The sequence below is a fragment of the Ixodes scapularis genome, unplaced genomic scaffold (genome assembly GCF_016920785.2).
Source record: "Ixodes scapularis isolate PalLabHiFi unplaced genomic scaffold, ASM1692078v2 PGA_scaffold0__279_contigs__length_252992795, whole genome shotgun sequence".
In the NCBI taxonomy this organism is placed as follows: Eukaryota; Metazoa; Arthropoda; class Arachnida; order Ixodida; family Ixodidae; genus Ixodes; species Ixodes scapularis.
This window is the reverse complement of record NW_024609835.1, coordinates 183,737,185-183,756,879: the sequence shown is the minus strand read 5'-3', so window position 1 is coordinate 183,756,879 and position 19,695 is coordinate 183,737,185. Positions and strand designations below refer to the sequence as shown.

The 19,695-nt window shown below is 45.9% G+C and overlaps 1 protein-coding gene across 1 annotated transcript; it reads right to left on the bottom strand.

Moving 5' to 3' along the window:
* Positions 1–8,059: 8,059 nt before the first annotated feature.
* LOC115321330 (protein ALP1-like) lies at positions 8,060–17,583 on the bottom strand. The gene is made up of 6 exons (XM_040223090.2): positions 17,556–17,583; positions 17,107–17,222; positions 15,584–16,023; positions 13,268–13,479; positions 9,866–10,037; positions 8,060–8,415 (listed from the first exon to the last, which is right to left on the bottom strand). Exons 1-5 carry the CDS (start codon positions 17,581–17,583, stop codon positions 9,868–9,870), a joined length of 966 nt encoding a protein of 321 aa, XP_040079024.1. The 3' UTR covers positions 8,060–8,415; positions 9,866–9,867.
* Positions 17,584–19,695: the final 2,112 nt, after the last annotated feature.

Genomic DNA, 19,695 nt, shown 5'->3' with positions numbered 1-19,695 from the left:
ACTCTGTCAGAGAGAGAAGAATGAGCCCCGGTCCTCCTTTCAATCTGAGCCTGTTGCTTCGTTCTGCTAGTTTCACGCATTGTCCTGTCCTCTCAATCTGTCTTTCTTTATTCTTCTATTTCTCTTTATTAATTTTTTTTTATTATGTAGCTACTGTCCTGCCTCTCTCCGGTGATTAGGTTGCTATGAAAAGAGTAGACGAGGTATGACCCGGAGCCGCGGGATTCCAATCATGTTCGAAAGCGGGCAAGTGCACCGGCGACGCTTGGCCGGATCAATATCAATTGTCCAATGGCTCCCCCTTTTCTTTGTTCCAGAAGGCATAGCGTGGATGACCTGCTTTTTGTACAATGCGCAAGGAAAATATTTAAAGGAAGACTAGGTTATTTGTTTTCTATACTTTTAAAAAACAGTATATAAAAAAAAGAATTCTGAAGACGTCGTTAGAAACACAAAACTGCCTTTCATTTAATCTTAAAAAGTGACCCTAGAAACGAGGAACATGAGGTAATCAAATTTGCGAGGGAATAGATAAGAAAGACCTCTAGTTGGAATATATGCTTACACATTCATATTAGTATAAGTACCTCTAAATGCGTAGGGAAACCAAAATTTAGGGCTCATTGAATTGCTTAGGTATACTGCAAAACCCTTTATTTTCGCAGCCCCTATTTTTCGCAAATCTGTCAGAAGGGGCAATATCGTAGCCACTAAATTTTTCAAATTCCAGGCACCTGCATTGAAGCTCTTCAGGAGTGAAATGTTCGCGTGCCCTTAAGTATTGAGAATTTTTTAGTTCACGAAAATTAAGGGGTTGCGAACATTACGTGTATTACAGTATTCCACGTTGCATCCGAAACTCAGAAACAAAAGTCTTTCTTTTGTAAACGCAAGAAAAGAAGTTTTAAAACGAATAAACTATTTCCCATTCGCACCTGGTAGTTGGGGTGCCGAAGCTTTGTTGGGGTATCGTGCCGTCTTGCTCCTCCCTCAGTGGAGCCACCCTCGGCAGCACACCGTTCTCATGTAGATACTCTGGCCGTAAACGCAATCGCGCAATCGTGAAGAGCGATTGTGTTGCAAAGTTGACGAGTTGGCCGCATATGTAGCTCGCGCTGGTTGCGTGGCGCGCGATTGTGTGGTACCGCTGAGATGGTTCTGTGTTCAACACACTGCTGCAACAGTGCGCTGAACTGCGAGACGCCGACCCACAGGTTTCCGAACCATACGAAACTCCGATGCGTGTGGATCCGTCTCACGCGTCCATCGTCTCTCACGTGGGCGCCGGTGAAAATCGATCGCCTATACGGTGACCATTTTCGCGATGAGGACTATGAAAATTGACTGACTGTCCTCAGGAGTCTGGGTCTACCTACCAAGAATATTCGCTTGCTACCAGGGGTTGTGCAGACTATTTATGTCCAAGAAACGAAAAGCAGAAGGCCCCAGCGAACCGCACGAAAAGCGATGGTAACTAGTAAATGAACACACTTTTTATCAAACACCCAATACCGCATACCCCCAAGTTGGCCAATCATTAAATGTAAGGTATTTCTTGGCGACACCGTCCTTCTTCACATCTTGTCGCGGCCGGACGGTCAGCCTGTCGGTTGATTCGTACAATTCTAGCCAGAGTCGCCCGTCCGCCACCATGTACGAGTGCGACGATTCGTCCTCGCTGACATCTTTCAAGTCCCCTTGGTCGTCGAAATCCTCGTCGCTCTTAAGTTCATAGATCATTGCGGAACGCACCGCAGACTATAGGGGCCGAAATGAACACGTCGCAACGTTCGTCGTACAGCTGTGCAGTCCTCAACCACTTCGATACGCCAAACTGTAACGGGCAAAGGCCACCGCGTGGCGGCGCTCATAATTACGCCAGCCTTCGGCTGTGTTTAGGAGCCTGACGTCACGATTTCGACGGATTTCCTACTACGCATCGCACGCCTCGATGGCCAATTTCGAAGTGCTCGCTAGAATTGGACGCTTGAAACGAAAAATTTAGCCATTCGCTCAAAATACGAACGCGCGACTGTCATTTACGGATATCATAAGTCCTATTTCACCCAATTTGAAAAGGTTTCCGTAAATTTTGATTTTTGTTTCTGCACCCTTTTAAACAGTTCTTTTCTTATAGAAATATGGAGCACAACACTCTTTAGCAAAAAGCCCCCACCCCCCCCCCCCCCCCCCCCGCATCCCCTCATTTTCCTCGGTCTGATTATTGTCGCTTAAATACCTAGAAAAAAAATACAAAAAATACAAGGGATATATAGAAGTTTGTCCTAGAATAACGCTCATCATATCTCAAATGCACATCACAACGAGGTTCATTTATGCGAGAATTGAATGCTTGTCATCCACAGCATTTCAGAGAATATGGATTGATTTTATCTCGTTAAGTCACTTACTTAAACAAAAACTGCACTGGCCGCTAAAAACTTACATGAAACAGTACAGTCGATTATTCGCGTTTAAAAGACTGTCTTCCAATAATACGTGACAATTTAAACGACTTATGCAAATCTCGTCCTCGCTCTGAAATTCACTTTACAATGGCGGAGCACGTCCGCACGGCGGGAATATTCTAGCAGAGGGCATCAAATGACTGTTATTGCATTGCTGGCTGCATAAAAATTTCGTCAAACGAACTAGCTGAAAGAAGGGTGCGAGGCCAGATAAAATACAGAAGAAAAATTCTATATACAAAAAAAGTAAGCCGAAGTAGTGATAGTCACAACAAGGCTGAGGATAATGCCAAAATGAATATCCTAAGTAAGTGACAAAAATAATTTTTATAATACTGATTGAAATCTAGTTACCTGGTTTTAAATTCGTTATCTAGATATTCACTTAATGGCAAAGCTTTCTTTTTTCTTTTTCGTGTACAACATTCTATTATCAACTGTGGCACGGGTGTGTGCTTTTGTGCGTGGTTTGTGACTGTTAAATTTGATTGAAACGATCTGACTTGTTTGCTTTTTATTTGCCTTTCATGAATTGAACTGAACTTTTTATTTTATTTTCACTTCCAGACGTTGATTGGGGCTCAAGTCTGCCTAACCTCTGTTTCTTTTTATCTATGAAAGCAATAAAAGTTATAATTTACTAAACTAAAAATTCACTTGAAAGCGCAATAAGTATTTAAAAAATCAAAACGTTTTTGTGGTGTTGACCGTGTCAAATTGCGAATAGAAACTATCTAAAAATTCAAAGGCGTGTCTGAATTCCGTTCGAAATAAGCAGTTTTAAAACTGTATTTGATATTTTTGTGAGATTTTTATATTTCGCTGTATTTTACTGTAATAGAATTCACAAATACATGTTGTTACGAAAAAGGGGAAATAAGTACATCCACTCGTGCAACGATGTTTGGTAGGAGTTCTGTTCACCTTACAGAAGTTACTGACGCTAGTCTGACCCAAGTATACTCGCCCGCAACGCCACTGACCCGCGTAACACCAGGAAGAAAGGCTGACGTTTTTTATCCTCAGTCTCTCTTCCGCAAAACTTAATGACGAAGTTGGGCGAATCGCATTGTTGTCGTATTCCACAGTGCGATCCCAAGGGTTTCGTCATTAAGCTTTAGGATCCCCGCGGTGACAGTATTGAAATTCGACACATTAGTGGACACCAGCTCTGCGTGAGCATTCACATTTGCTCGTGACAGTCAATGCCTCGACAGGCATTTGGGTAGCAGCTCGTGCCCAATCTCTGCAGTGACGAAAATGGTTGAGTCTCAAAAATGCCTAGAACGCAGCGCGTGCACTGTACTTCGTCCACTCTTGCGTGTATCTATTCTAAACATTGGCAATATGTAGACGAACAACTCTTTGTGAAATTCATTCTGGCCACTTTGATAACTATAATCACCTATGTGTATAATCTACATATGCTAATGGCGGCCTTTTGATAAATACTGAGGAAAGAATTTGAAGACGGACGCCTAGGTGGAGCTTCAACATTCCAGAGGTTAGTTCGTTGTCACCATAACGAGACTTGTAAGGTTATGTGCGCTACACATGTGAGAGTATAATGTAAATCCTTGAAACGTTAGGCTTCGGCACGCCCCAAACAGCTCACGTTCATGACAATAAAATGTGGTGAATGTTATGAATAGTTTTACTGAGCTAAGAGCCTCGTACATAGTGGTAGTTTTTTGACACACTCGAAGATGAAACAAATAAAACAAATCCTGTACAACGAAGAACACCGTAATTTCATACGTCTGCCGATGATGAATATGTACTAGATCTTAAACGCCATCACCATACAAAAATGAAGACTGATGTATGGGTCACTAGATGGCCCTGAATTTGTGAAAGAGCATGGTTAAGTTGTTGGTCCTCCCGGTGGTGTGGGAGGCAGGTTCCGTTACGATGGTCTGGAGCGTGGTGGAACGAACGTCGCTGAGTGACGGGTCGACTCAGTGCTTAGAGCACTGTGTGCATTTATTTACACTAGTTACAAGTCCCAACTTGGGAGACCATTTTGCCTCGTCTAGAGGCTCTACCCCAGTCCCCAATTTTTCTCAATCGAATACAATTCAAATCTAGCTTAAAATCCTCTCGGCACTCCTTTTGTGGGCCCGTAAGGGCCTCCTTTTCTCTCAGGGACCAACCAATCCCTTCAAGTTCCACCCCTCCCATCTGATACACTGTTACCCAATGGTCGGCGAGTTGTCAGCCTGGCGCTCCAACCGCCAAAACCAATTCCTCCTAGAGTCGTTCCCTGCACTTTTTCCAGTTTGGCTGGCGCCAACAGCTAAATTATTACACCGGGCGAAATGCAACAATTTGACACTAAGTGGCGAAACCTTCTACATACAGGCACACTCGGTTAAAAGCCACAATCAGCTCCAAGCGCGGGCTCTCCCAGGGATCTGTCCGAGCAGACCTCCGAAACCCGAAACGCTTCTTAACGACCGCGGAGGAACCGCTCCCACCTCTCGGCCGCACTGACCCCGCAAATTCTCTCTCCAAAACGCCGACACCAATATAGAAAGCTAAAAAAATGCCGACGGAACTGTGGAAAGATAACCTTTTCTAACAAAAGAACACACCTTAATTAATAGACCTTTTTTTCAAGGGCGCCGCCATCTTGAATTGTCGTCACTTCAAGTATGGGCGAAAACATTGTTTTGTCGTCGCCACGCCAATAGAACGCATTTCGGAGAAAAGCGTAACCGTCACCCATTCTTGTTTTCTCTCCCCTCTATTTTTTTACTATATGCAGGCTGAAACGTTCTAATATTCTTTCGTCGCCCATACCGGATATGCCTAGTTGGCGGTCGGGGGCGAGAGTAAGCGAAAAATGTCTATAGGCATGATTTTTATATACTGAACTAGTATAATGCAAGTTTCGCACCCCGACTAATGCAACATGGACATCAGCACGCGAAGCGCGCGCGTGAACGTGGCCTTGACAGGCTTGCATTTGCAGTTTCTTGCCCGCACGTGCAGTAACATGGCGGCGACAAGACGCCTTGCTTGTAATCGTCTTATCCATATCACGTGGTCTCTTGTTCTGTCTGCGAGTCAACGCTACAAGATTACCTCAGTTGTGGAATTCCCTCGGAAGGCGGGAATTCCACAATTGGGGAATTCCCACCTTCCGCCCTCACTCACTTCACTTCACCTCCCGTCGTCTGAAGCGCAATCTGGATTTTCGCTTCCTAACTGTGTGCTCCATAGAGTAAGATGGAGCGCCTTCTAGACTCTGTGCGTCAAACGTACGTATTCTATAGTATATACTTGAGGTACCATAGCAGCCGTCCGGAGCCTCGAACGACGGGAGGCGAGGCGTGGTGAGTGATAGCTGCGTCCCACTAGAACGACAGACAACGACAAACGACAGCGACACACGACACCGAGCGACAAAAGATATCGACAGACAGCCTGTTTGTCGTAGTCCGCCGGAGTCCGCCGTCCCACCTGGCGGACACGACGAAGAACACGGGGACAAGGAAATTTGTTTCCTAGTGGCACTGGAGTTGTCAACAAAACACTTCAAAATACACAGACAAACGGAGTCGGACGACACGGTTTTCGTGTTTCGCTCTTTGAGCGAAAACGCTTCGACAAACATGGTTGAAGTGGAGACGGCTATTTTTCTCTTCGAATACTTTATTAAATAATCGATCACGGGCGCGACGGAATGACCATCGACACTGATACCACTGATCAGTGGGATTTCAAGTTTTCAACGGCCAGAATCGTTTTTTGTGCGAAAAGCCTACTCGCACACCGCACGAACGATGGCCGCGAATGGTGTCGAATTCAATTCTGAATTAGAAGGTATCTTAATACAAATGATCGAGGATCGCCGGTTCCTGTGGGATATCAGACATCCAGATTACCATAAAAAAAAACTTAAAGGAGCGGGCCTTCGCCGACATCACGGGCGCCTTGGGGTTCGGCGACAGGAGTGAGTACTCGTTTATCTTTTTGCTCCCGATGTCAGAAATCATCAAAAAGATCCAGAGCCGCAATAGACCTATTGCTAAATTACCCAAGCATCGAGCAGAACGCAGGGATTGGTGTTCCACGCGCCGCATGTGCTGGACTCGGCGGTAGTAACTTTTCTAATGCAAATGCCCAAAAACAAATTGCATCTTGCACGCGCGTTCGTCAACTCTTTATTTTGGTTATTACTTCAAATGCTTTATACGGGGAAGGCGTGCGCGTGGAACACTAATTTCTGTATTCTCCTTGATGCTTGGGTAATTTAGCAATAGATCTATCCTTACCGCACGACGGCCGCATTTTTGGTGCTCGCGGAAGCAGTGGCGAAGGCAGGGAGATGGTTTAGGGAATCCCCCCCCCCCCTTTTCTTTTTCTGAAAATATTTCTTTAAAATCTTGTTTAGTAAAGGAACACATATATTGGATGACTACCGAATTGCTCTACCTAGCCGGGGGGTTGGGGACGGCCGTGTTCGTACCGGTGAATTGTACAGTACATCGACTACTACAAGCAAAGATGAAACAAAGCCCCCCCCCCCCACCTCCCCCTCTCCCTTCCCTTCCCCCCCCCGCCCCCTTAGTCATAAAAATCCCAACCCGTCCCCGAAAATAATTCTCGACTACGCCACTGCACAGAAGTAAACATCTCTTTAGATCAGCAGACACACCAGTTTTATTCAAGAATGACTGAGTAAACACATTAGCATAAATTTCGGAGATTTGACATCAACACACTTTGGAGCATTCAACACCTCAAAATTGTGCAGCTGTTTGTGAAGGTGTCATAATTTTGTTTCAATACATTGCAGTTGACAAAGTAAAGAACAAGTGGACGAACCTCCGGCCCCAGTACCAGAGAGAGAACCGGAAGGTAAAAGACACGCAACGCTCTCGTGCTGGGGCCGACGATGTCCATGTCCCAAAATGGGTGCACTTTAAGAAGATGAAGTTTTTGTCCGGTGGCGCACCGGAAGCTCCAAGTGAGTCGACTGCCGAGGCGCCTGAAGCAGTACATGTTTCCCAAGAGGATATGGTGAGTGCCTTAACCGAGGGGACTTTTCCCCCTTGACCGAGAAAAGTTGGTGCTTGCAGCATACATTTCGGGGGCCCAGGATCGCTAAAAAATCGAGTTCATGACCAAACGGTATGACGCCTACGGTGCCCAAATATTTAGCTCCACGACGGAGAGGAGTACTCATTACATGTGGCCATATATTTGCCAAAAGGTGCTGCAGATCTGCATGCTATAGCCCTCACACAAAAATTGAGAAAATTATATTTAAAAAAGCACTTAAAAGATTATTATAATACCCATCACTGTTGATGTCAGCACCTCCAAATATGGGAGGATTGCAGCAGTGTTCCATAACAACTGCAGAGATATCTTGTCTCACTGAGTGTATGAGCCCCTCCCTATGCCTTAGGTTTTACTTCGGCAATTAGTACCTTGTGGAATCATGATGGCCTTGTTAACTACACATGTTAAACTGTTTTTGTGAAAAACTGCATGTTACATACACTAAAAGTCCAATATTTTGTTTAACACTTGTGTGAAAATCTGCACATAACATCCACTGAAAGTTCTCTTTAGTTCAACACTTGCAAATGAAAGAAAAAGATAAGATGCAACACAAATTGTCTGCAGGATTCCTGCCATGTGCCCGATGACTACAGGTCCGAAGACGAAAGCCCACCACCTGAGGCACCGGCCAAAAGGAGCCGCCGTCACAGCACGGAGGAACTGGCGACAAACAAGGCGGCACTGCTGCAGGCAGCTGTAAACAGCCTCAAGTCTGCCAGGGAGGTGGAGCCTGATGAGTGTCGGGGCTTTGGCCTGATGATGGAGGGGCTTGCTCGGACGATACCAAGGGGTACCAGCAGGCAGCTGGGCATGCTTGCCGCGCATAAGGCCCTCGTGGAAGCAGCCATATCTTCACAGGTCGTTGTGGTGGCTGCGCCAGAATAAAGGAAGTCTCCATATGAGCTCTCTTCATGTTTACTTGTTGAGTAGTACAAGACACCCGTGATTTCCCTACCGACCCCCTAGAGGGGGTGGGGGGGGGGGGGGGGGGGTGTACACCCCCCCTTATGGCCAATTCGTCTGGGCCCGTATCGCACGATGCAGTGCGGTTCGTCGTACACGGAGGGCTATAGGCGAGAGGGAAGCGTCCTTCTCTCCCCGCCAGCCTTTCGTGTATAAAGTGGAAAGAGTTTAGTGCACTGGACGGGTGCGGTGCGGAATCCCGGAAAAAAGGTCACCCATTTTTTAAAAGACCCGGACAAAAGCTCACCAGGAAAAAATTTCGTGTTGGTTTTATAGAGAAACCAAGTTTAGAGAAAAAGGCGATAAACCTCCTTTTAGCGAATTCGGCCACCGCGAAGCGGCGTGTATGGATAAGTCAGGTGATTTAACATTTTTGTAATGAGCCGCCGCAGACTGCCGCCGGCGAAGCGGCAGAAGCATAGCAGGGGGTTTGGATTAATACACCAGTAATACACGCGCGAAGTAGAAAAGCCTTTTTTAAATAGCGTCCCCATTTCGATAAACGGCATATCTCTAAACTGAGGCTCTGCTTTCTCTAAACCGTGCTTCAATAAAACGTGCCCGTTCTCTAAAACATGTTTCGACGGAATGGCATTCGATCAACCGTAGTAAACCCTTGCGTGGGATGGGGCACAAGTTCACCTAAATATGGTGCAATGTCCATTGCGTCCGCATTTTATTTCAGTCCGTGTTTTGCCCGGGTAGCGAAAAAAAAAGAGGTGAGCTTTTGTCCGGGTCTGTGAAAAAAACGGGTGAGCTTTTGTCCGGTGAGCTTCTGTCCGGTGAGCTTTTGTCAGGTGAGCTTTTGTCCGGTTACCGCGGTGCGGGCCCAGGTGAATTGGATATTAGTTTGTCTGATGGCACCCATGAAAACAGAAAAATAATTGCCTCCGTGTGCTGAACTCCCTCCTCCCCCCCTTTCCCTCCCTCTCTCTCCCCCCAGACACACACCCTAATTTTAATTTCTGGGGAAACCACTGCCAGACACTTTCTCGTAAGTTACATTCAGTGCAGGGAAAAGGTACAGATCAGTGGATGTAGATTTCCAGCAGAACATCACCTATTTATTAATCTACACCACAACATACTTATCCAAAATTTGTTTGGATAAGTATGGATAAAAACAAAGAACAGATCTCAGCTCAGAATCCATAACCACCCAAGCTCTGTTAATTTACTGTTACTGTATTCCATTAGCTATCAAACAAATGCTCGGTATTACTTGTAATATGTGTCAGATTCCTATACATTGGAAAATAAGGAAATCTTATGGCATTAGAGAAATGTGGGGGCCATCCTTTTCGTGGATTGTGAAGTAGCAAAGCTTGGAAGAGACTGTCTTAACAAATGACACATACCATTACTTCAGTAACTTCCACTGCCAAGAGATTTGGCCTTCATCCCAGAAGTACTCCTTAAAGACCGTCCGAACGGCTTTGGCGTCGGTTGATGGCTTGCCGCCAATGCGTTGCACAGGGAAGACTACCTTGTCGTTCACGTCTTTCCTCCATGTGCCACCGCGTACTGTTCCTGAAGTAGAGCAAGAATAAAAAGCATTTTGTAAAATGGAATAGGCATATGCTAACAGTATATGAAATTAAATCCTCATTGGGCGCGCTAAGTTTGCACTCGTTTACTCCTACTCCGACACTCCAATTTTCAAACTCCAAACGCAGCAGCTAAATGGAGCATAGATACGGGAGTGCAACACACCGAAACTATAGACGAGCCGCATGAGCCACTTCCAAAAGCACGGTTCTGATGAACCCATCATCTCATGGATACGAGTGGCAGAAGCCAAAATTATTTTGAACATAAATTAATGAAGGCCTCTGTAACGCAGAAGTTAAAAAAAAGGACTGACGTTAGGAAGTTTATATATGATTGTTTTAATATTTGTGAAAAGTCTGAAGACTTCTTTCGAGCATGTATGCGGAAAGTTCCTCGACTGAGCTATTCATTGACCATGCATATTGTTCAGATTTAAATTAAAGAACATTCCTGAACCCGCTTGTCGACGCAAAAACTGTCAAACTTGTCAGATGTCCCGTGGTTCCATCTTGCTACACAAGACTGAATCCATCGATCTACTATGTCGATACCGGCACACAGCCGTTCAATAGATGCCATGCCAATTCGTTTTCAGGCGAGATGTATGAACAAACCTTTTCCGCAACGTTAACTGGTTCCGGCTCTTTAATTGAAGTATCTTTATTCGCTGGGCTAAGCATTCTAAAAAGGGCCACGGTTCGAATGTCTTTTTCTCTCCACAACTTTTCTGTCGTTGTTCTATTGGCAAGCTACCGTTTGATAGATGTATTCGTTTTCAGGCGAGATGCACAAACAAACCTTTTCTGGAACGCTAGTTGCTGTCTTGGCTTTCAAATCAAATTGTTTTTACCTACTGATTAAGCACTATTCAAATAAAAAGGGCCAGCAGTTCGGGGGGCACCCTACGTCTCGGCGTTTCGGTCACTGCAGCCATTTTATTTGTGGATGTGACATCATGGAGCGTGAAGAAGTCACTCACACTTTGAGAAATGCTCGGTGCATAAAGAGTGCACTCGAGTGTCAGTCTCCGACGGCGCTCCTTTCCGTTTACTGAACGGAGTGCCAAACTCTCAAGCTCCAGAGCACGGACCTCACATGTCCATTATCAACCGCAAAAAGAACTATCAAACTCTAAAGGGGCTATGTTATTTGAGGTGTGTCCCCTTTTTCTGTCTTTTTCGCTCCATTTCTTTTCCCACCTCAATGTCATGTTAGCCATCATATTAAACTTACACCAGGTTGCCTGTACTCTGATTATTTTCTCATTTATCTTATGCTACATTTCTACAAGCTAGAACTGCTGCTAGGGAAAGGGGCACAAAATATAGGAAGGCGAGACGTAAGTGGCACATGGGTGACATAGCATTGAATGGGACGACTCAAGCGGACAACTATTGCAAGGCAACAGGAGGATCACAATAGCAGGAATGGCTTGCTTTCGTTGCGGTAGCTCCAGAAGGGGTGTTTGGCTATGTAGTATTGTGATCAATGTGAAAGGTAATACGACCAAGCTTCTTGCAAGGACTACAGCTGCCGATTATGTACCAGTGGCGAGATGTGCGTCCCAGTAGCGTTACATATGTGTACTTGGGTCGCTCTTCTGTTAGTTTTCTTGTGCACAGTCTGTAAAAATGAAACCCAAAACCGTTTAAGCGACCCTTTAAAGGGAAACTGCACTAAATTCTTTTGATTTCCATGTTACGACTATTTTTTACTAAGTCAGCAACCCTGAGTTACGAAATATAATTTGCTTTCGGTAGTGTTTATAGTTTTGCATATATCTAGTTTCAAATTTTTGTTTTTGCGCTTGTGGCGAAACAAATATCGGCTCCTCCACTGCAGCAACATCAGTGGCAGAAACTTTCGTACCCCTGTAGCAACTGGGCTCTGTACGAGTGCCGGCACTCTCTGCGTCTGCCAAGGAAACTGCCGCACTGCTGAGCTACTGTTCGAATTGGTGATATCCTGCCGATTCCTTTGCAATTAGGGTAAACATTTAAAGGGATACTTCAACGAAATTTGAAATATTCCCGTCGTGTTCAAAAATAGGTTGAATATGATCCACAATATTCGTAAATGACAATCGCACGTTTGTATTTTGAGCCTGGTGGCTGTATTTTTCGTTATAAACGGCCCACTCTGGCAAGCGCTCGGAGAAGGCCCAGCGGAGACCACGTGAGATCCAACGCAATCGTGACGTAGGTCGTCTCAAGACGAGCAAAGCTACGGCGAGGCTGACGTCGAGAGGATGGCCTAGTCGTTCCAGCCACCGAAGCGGCTGCTTTTTGTACAAATTTTGAGTGACGGGTTAATCTTCTATAATCTTGTAGGGGGACAATAGCAACTTCTGCGACACACAAAAGGTATTCTCCTGAAGAGGGGAGTTCCTCCTGCCCCTCTTCTCTCGTCGTGGCCGGAGACGAGACAACCTCCGTCACTAGCTGCCAAGGTTGCTAGACGGGCATTACAAGCGAGGCGTTAGCGACATCCACCAGGTGCTCTTTGCTAATCGTTTAATTCGTTTTAAAATTCTTTTTCGTGACTTTTAACAAGATATTGGTATGTTCGATTTGATGGTGCTTTTTTGAACACATATAGACCAAAAAATGAGCGCCGAAATTTCGTTGTAGTATCCCTTTAAAGGATAATCAAATAAAATGTAAAGCCTACGGACAGTTACCCGAGAAACTGAACTGAAAGGTGAATGATGCAAATTGTGGTTCACAGTTGGTTATTTATGTTTTAAGAAAAGGCCTATAAAAGAGGATTGTGATCGTCGACCCAGAAACAAGCTCTACAATGCTGTGTAAGGACAGGAGGCAACAGTTTGGTGAAACCTGTATATGCTGCTACAGCCAGCAAAGGACGAAACTGAAGTGCTTGTCACTGTTGCCTGACAAAGGCTGACCTGCTTATGTCGGGCAAGACTGGAAGGCACATGCTTAAATGTGCCTTCTAGTCTTTAGCAGTTCCACTTGGTGTTGCCTGGTTTAGTTTCGTTTTCAAAAATATGTGCCCACCCATGCCCACCCACCTCAGAAAACACAGTAATTGCTGTTATAACAAATCAAATACATCAATTACCTGAAAAACCAATGGTGGGCGCAGGAGTTCATTTGAATTGCACATCACCATTCTTATGCCCAACGTTAGCACTAGGACAGAGTGTCTGGATAGTACCAACGTCAAATAGCCCATTTTGCATTTACCTGTGAGGACGTCCTCAACGTCGAGACTTTCTGGAGGCGTGTATCTCCCCCTTGAACTGTTCTTCGTCCGGAGGAAATTGTGCAATGCAATTGTTGCCTTCACAACTTTGACAGCCCTGTGAGGCTTTTGCCGAAGAGGGTGCCCGTAGACTTGGAACCGGTTGCGGAGGATTCCGAAGCTGTTTTCCACAATGCGACGTCCCCGGGAGAGTCTGGAAAAAGAAACAATAATCTTGCATAACTAATGACCCTTCATACTGTACTTTTAAAAGTGCAGGCATGCTCTTTTAAAAACCTTCAATAAGTACTGATTTCCTATTGCCATGGCAGAACTGCTAGCTGTCTTCAACTTGATTCCCAGTGTAGCATATAGACCGACACGTGGGCTTGACATTATAGAGCTGCGGTGCGGCTGCGATCGCGCCGGAGCCGGTGGCGTGGGTAGAAGGGCGCACATTTTCCATGGGCGTCATAGAATTTCAGCATGCCGCAAAGCTGTGCAGCCGTTAATTTCACCGAAAGGTACAGCAAAAGTAGTGAACTGAGTTGCCACAAGTTCCAGGCAGGCTTTAAAAAGCGCAAAATTTGAAGAATATCCGTTGATCGAAAAGAATGGTCGCCTCATGAGGACGACCGTTTGTGCGGCAAGCACTTTCTTGAAGGCAAGCGTGGCTTCCATTTTAAACTCTGTCCCGAGGTTCTTATGTGCATGTAACCCATCGTCTGATCGAGGCCACCCAGATTTTGCTCCCACGGTTTTCACGCACAAAGCACCGGCCAAGTGCTCGTTAAGTCGCTCTGTTGCCGTACAAACGCTGAAATTTACCAGTGTGTTAGAATCTCTCAGAACAAACGTATCAGTGGCCCCCGAGATGTTTATCACCTTCCGTGTGGGGGTGAAAAATTTAACATTTGTCGACAAAACTCCCCCAGCAGAAACCTCTGACTGCTCAATAAGCATCAGAGAATGCTAAACACAGTGACTTTACCCGAGACTTGGGCAGCATCATCATGTTTAACATTTACCTATGTCAGCTAACTTGCCCTGTCGTATTTTGTGCGAGAAAGCTCTCGTTCTCGACGCCCTCACCAGGGCTAATTAATATCTGATTCACCTGTAATGACCATCGAAATCGAAGGTCCCACGAAAAGTTTTGCTGGATAATCCAACGGACTAGTTTTAAGCCTTACCCTTTCAGTGGCTCACGCATAATATTATGGTCAAACAAATCAAGCTTCTTCTTGTACAGCATCATCAGTTTTCTTCAGGGTAAACGGTTATAAGAATTGAAAGATTGCAACCAGCTGCTTTGTAAACAGCTGGTTGCAGAAATTTACGACGCCTGTAACTATCTCTACAACAGCCGAGTTGCTTGAACTCATTGCAACTATAAACTACAGGTTGCAGCGACCAACATTTGTAGATAAACGTTGGTAGCGACTGCACTCTCTCATTCTCACCCATCACTCCGAACAAAAAGGCACTAGTTTCGGTTTGAGGTCGGTACCCTTTCTACAACATAGATGGCGGCAGCCTCAGTCTTCTGCACTCGATGCATTTGGCAGGATCGATTGAGTCCAGTTCTCCGTGCAACACTCTGCGAGTGCGATGCATTTTGGGGGAGAGCTCGAGCGGTGCCAGTGCGTGTCAAACGAACTCGCTAGTGCTTTCCCTTTCTCCCCTCGTCTGGTGTTGCCTTCGCCTGTCTTGCACGCAACTAGTGACACGGAGTAAAGGTTCAAAAGCTCATGTCAACATCTGAACTTCAGACAAGTGGATGACAAAGCAGGCATCTCTAGATCTGGATTTCCGGAAAGTCCAATCTCCAAGGGACAAGAATATGTAGGGCAGGACAAGAATATGTAGGGCATTGTATTATTCCCAGGCATTGCCTATGACAGCTATGTGAGACAACGGTGGTGGACACCACCATAGGCAGTCATAATATGTGCAATGCCAAAAACTCTTGGTTGGTAGATAGTTGTGCTATAGGTAGCTTTATAGGGGGATGTGCGATTCAATTTGATTGAGAAATCAATATTCGCACGTCAGTTTTCATGATGGAGCACGGTACCCAGAAATGGGGCCTTTGCACATGCGGCGAATCTTCAAGAGCATTAGTAGCACGAGGTGAAATGCTCGGGGATGCGCGTGACAACATACCTTCCACTGTATTAATGGCACATCTAGTACCTGGGCATAGCAACCAATGTGATGCGACATGAAAGCTATGTATTGTCATTCTCACTACAGGGCAAATGCAAGGCAAGGCTTACTGATAGTGGCACAGCGACGGTAGAACAGTCTGTACTCACCGATAGTTGAACATCGTCTCTGGATCCTTTAGCTCAGCTGCTGGAAAGGGCCTCAGCAGGTACGGCTTGAGTCCAAACCCTTCGTCACCAATAATAACGAACGGTGCCACCTTCGATGAGTTTGGCAGCTGTGCTGGCTCCGGGAAACCAGCAGAGCCACGGTCGATATGTGCCCGTAAGCTTGTGGCAGCCCAGACACCGCTATCGTTCATCCGTCCATTCCTGCCCACATCTGCGTACAGGAACTTGAGGTCGGCATCTACAAGAGCCATCAGCACAATGCTGAATGTGCCCTTGTAGTTCCGGTACATGGCTCCTGTACCCAGAGGTGGGCAGATGGTCACATGTTTGCCATCTAAGGCGCCCAGACAATGCGGGAACTGCCAGAACTCTTCAAACCCCCGGGCAACTTGTCTCCACTCGCCCGGCGTTGATGGTAGCTTGAAAGAAAGAGGAAGACATGTCAGCCAACTGTGAAACCCTCATAGAAAGGAAACACCTGATCTACTAAACGGAACTTTGTCTACTTACTGAATTGAACACTAAAAAGTCATGTGCGCCCAGTAAGTGGACTCGCCAAATTTACAGGCAGTGCACTGTGCAGCCTGGGTAGACATTCTGGTGACCCTTACACATTAATGGGATGCACAAAATTGCAAGTACAACATAACAGAAAAATCAATGCTGCAGCGTCACTCCCGTGATGGTGCTAGTATCAGTGATAGTGATAGCAATCTTTATTTGACCAGGAGATCCACGGTTTCGCAAAAAAAAGCAACAGCCCACACCATACAGGCCCAAAGTGCCGCATCTAATGACAGTCATTATGTCATGAATACTATATACAAGAGCCATGAGATGGTCTATGGGTTATTATAGAATGGTCGTTCAAGCCCCGGAGGTGGCACTTGAGGCAAGTCAACAGTAAACCGAGGTCACCAACAACTCGAGAGGCAATGGAATGCTGTGCGAGGTGCGAATTGGAGTGTTCAGGGCATGCAAAACACGAGTGTAGACACGGTTTCTTCAGGACACTTGGCCTGCAGGACGAGACAGCTGAACATGTCGTTATGGAGTGACTGACAGCTTAGGCCGCCAATGCCACTAGATGTGGAGGGCTATGGTGTTGCACTGGGGCTGAGCGGGTTGAGACCAACACCACTGACCAGATAGGAGCAGATGACGTGCATTAGTCAAGATGTAGGTCGAGACCATGGTGGCCAGCAGGACGATGTTTGCGCCCTTGAACGGTTGAGATTACAAAGTGAAGATGGTAAGACGGGTGGGGGAAAACTGTGAGGAGGGGGGTTCAGGGCAGTCAAACCTAGGTTTTTGACACTTCTCTTTCCTTTTTTGATACTTCTCTTTCCTTTTGGCTAGATCACAGTTTTGTTAAAACTGTGATTGCCCGACACAAGGGGTTAGGTCACCATATCTGTGTGTCAAAAGCTTGTCCCTCTGCTTCTGTTCTGACACCACTGTGTGGCTTTAATTGTGATGGTATGTTTACGAGATAAACCTACCTTGATGAAGTCAGGTGCCAAAACTTCATATATAGCTATGCACACTTCGTGCACTATCTTGGGGACCGTGTTGTGGGCCCTCCTGAACTGGAAACCAGTAGAGGCGAAGGTCTCCCCTGGAATGAAGGTTCATTGCATTGAAATTAGTGAAAGCACTCTATATGCATTCTAAACAATCAAGTATGCCACCATGGTATACAAAATGCAGGGTTTTCAGGGAGCAATTTCAAAGGTGACTTTCACTTGATCATATTTACCCACCGATAATGGTGATTATTGATGCGACTCCTGTCAAAACTGGGAAACTGACCGAAACTCGGGTGGGTAGACCGCTGAAATTTTAGGAATACAGCGGACGATAGCCAGCAACATCAGTATGATAAGGATTGTTATATCAATATACTGAACCCAGCCAGCGGTGTGAGGTTGCAGGGCTATTCTTTATTTACAATTTATAAAAACTTCCAGATTCACCATAATTGATGGTCTACCGGCGGTCCAGATGGCAGCAACCTACTCTAAAATAATTGCAAACATCAGTTTCGCAAGCTATAGCGCTATAATTTACACATATGAGTGGGTAGGCTGTGTATTTAATATAAGAAATTATCAAAGAAGGTGAAAATTTACAAAAACTAACATTGCATTGGAGAGACGCCTATTAAATATATAAAAAAAATAAGACAACCCCGTCGTAAAGCGCTAAAATGTATGATTAAAAAAAATAGGCAAGGAAAAGCATTTTGCCACTTTTCTCAGGGTCAGTTTTGTTGCTTAATCGAACTTCCCAATGGGTCACTCATACAACTTTTCTTGACTGTATTTTTTTGACTAGGGCAAACCTTTTCTTTGATAGTTTGAGAAATAAAATGCGCTACTTAGACGTACTTTAGAGATAAATCACACTGTTATAGCCTGCGAAAGCGAAACTGAATTTTGCAAGTTATGTAATACCCCTGTCAGACTGGCAATTAAATGTCAGTTCTATCGAATGACAACTGAGCGAACGGCCAATCAGTGCGCGCGACGCTCCGGCGTGTGTAGGCGTTGTATGAGACATTAGGGGGGAAAGTGAGAGTCAACTGTGTTCGTGCACAGGACGCATTTGTCACATTGCACGCGCACAGCTGATTCGCCCATCACACAAATGCCATTCGATGGAACTGACCTTTAATTGCCAGTCTGGCAGGGGTATGAAGTTGGTTGCTGCCACCTGGACCGGGGATGTGCGAGTGCGAGCAAACATACCGTTTCCGAGATAAGCTGTCTAGTATGTTAGTACACCGATTTCTGCGACTTCTCACAGCGACATAACTCACCTGTAGCGAGGTAGCGGAGCGTGATGGCGAGTCTTTCGCCTGCCGGAATGGCTTGTCGAAACGGGGTGTCTTGCTTTACTATTAGTGGCCTCACTTTCCCCAGCAGCTCCTCAAAAGTGGCCGTATCCATTCTTATCCAGGAGCGGTACGACTCTGCGTCTTCTAGTGCCAGCTCGCGCATCAAATTCTCGTAGCACCCCTGCTCCCTGTGCTTCCTCAGGTGGGGTCGCATCAACATCCTCCGCTTTTTTGGAGGCTGGATGAGGTCGTCGTCTTCACTCGAGCTTAGGGCTTCTAGCAGAACTAGCCCAGCGAGAGCGAGCTGCCTCTCGCGACACGCCATGACAAAATCAACCCGCGACTTCGCGAACCAAAACCGCCAAAGCAGCGAGCGCGCGATCGTCCAAACGAGGCAAGACCGGAAGGACGCGCGTCGACGCGCGAGGAGAACGCTTGTCGTCGAGTGTAGTCTTTTAGTGGGACTGCCACACGGCGTCCGCGGCGCTACAAGTCAGACGACAAACAAGGTCTTGTCCCTCGTCGGACATTTGTCGATGGTGTCCGTCGCCACAGTGGGACGGGATGAGCGACAAGACACTTTACCATGTCGTCGTACAAAAGTTTGTCTTTGTCGCTCTAGTGGGACGCCGCTATGAGGGGGACGGGGGGGAGGGGGGGGGGGGGGGGGGCTTACTGCTCGAGCAAGCAGCGTCTATGCACAGTTCCGTAACTCAGCTAATCTAATAACGTTGCTAGGATTTGAGCATGTGAACGCTGCGCGTTTTCATTAAATTGTTTCAGCGACTGGCATTGCGTGGAAAAAAAGCGAACGTGTCCTATATAGGATATGAATGTCAAGAAATAATTTTATGCGGTATTTACTGAAAGTAGAAATAATGCTATATCGCCGCTTTGGTAGCCTTACATCATATAAAGTACAATAATGATTATATTTAGCACCCGCCTTTTTTTTTCGCTCACAAAAACTTTCTTTCGGTGTGGGCATTTTTCCCGTTATGAAGGGGCCCCAGTTAGCGTAGTATTATCGAGACGGAAAAGACAAAAGTACGACACCTACCTCAGTACTTTTTATCACAAAAAGTTTTCTTCTGGAACGTACATTACGAGAGACTTTTCCTGCACAGACATGATCCTCATGCATTGAAACTTTTATAATAACGTACGCAAAGGATAGCGTCGTCGCCACATCACTTGCGCCGAACGCTAACCCCGTTTCGCGCTTCCCGTGCCCTACTTTAGCGTCCGCTAT

Bases quoted from the DNA above. Each gene is read 5' to 3' on its own strand.
- LOC115321330 (XM_040223090.2), bottom strand. From the start codon at position 17,583: ATGGTGAATCTGGAAGTTTTTATAAATT. The intron at 17,223-17,555 runs GTAAATAAAGAA...CCTTCATTCCAG, and splicing joins TCTGGAAGTTTTTATAAATT to GGGAGACCTTCGCCTCTACT. The intron at 16,024-17,106 runs GTAGGTTTATCT...CTTTCTTTCAAG, and splicing joins TGGCACCTGACTTCATCAAG to CTACCATCAACGCCGGGCGA.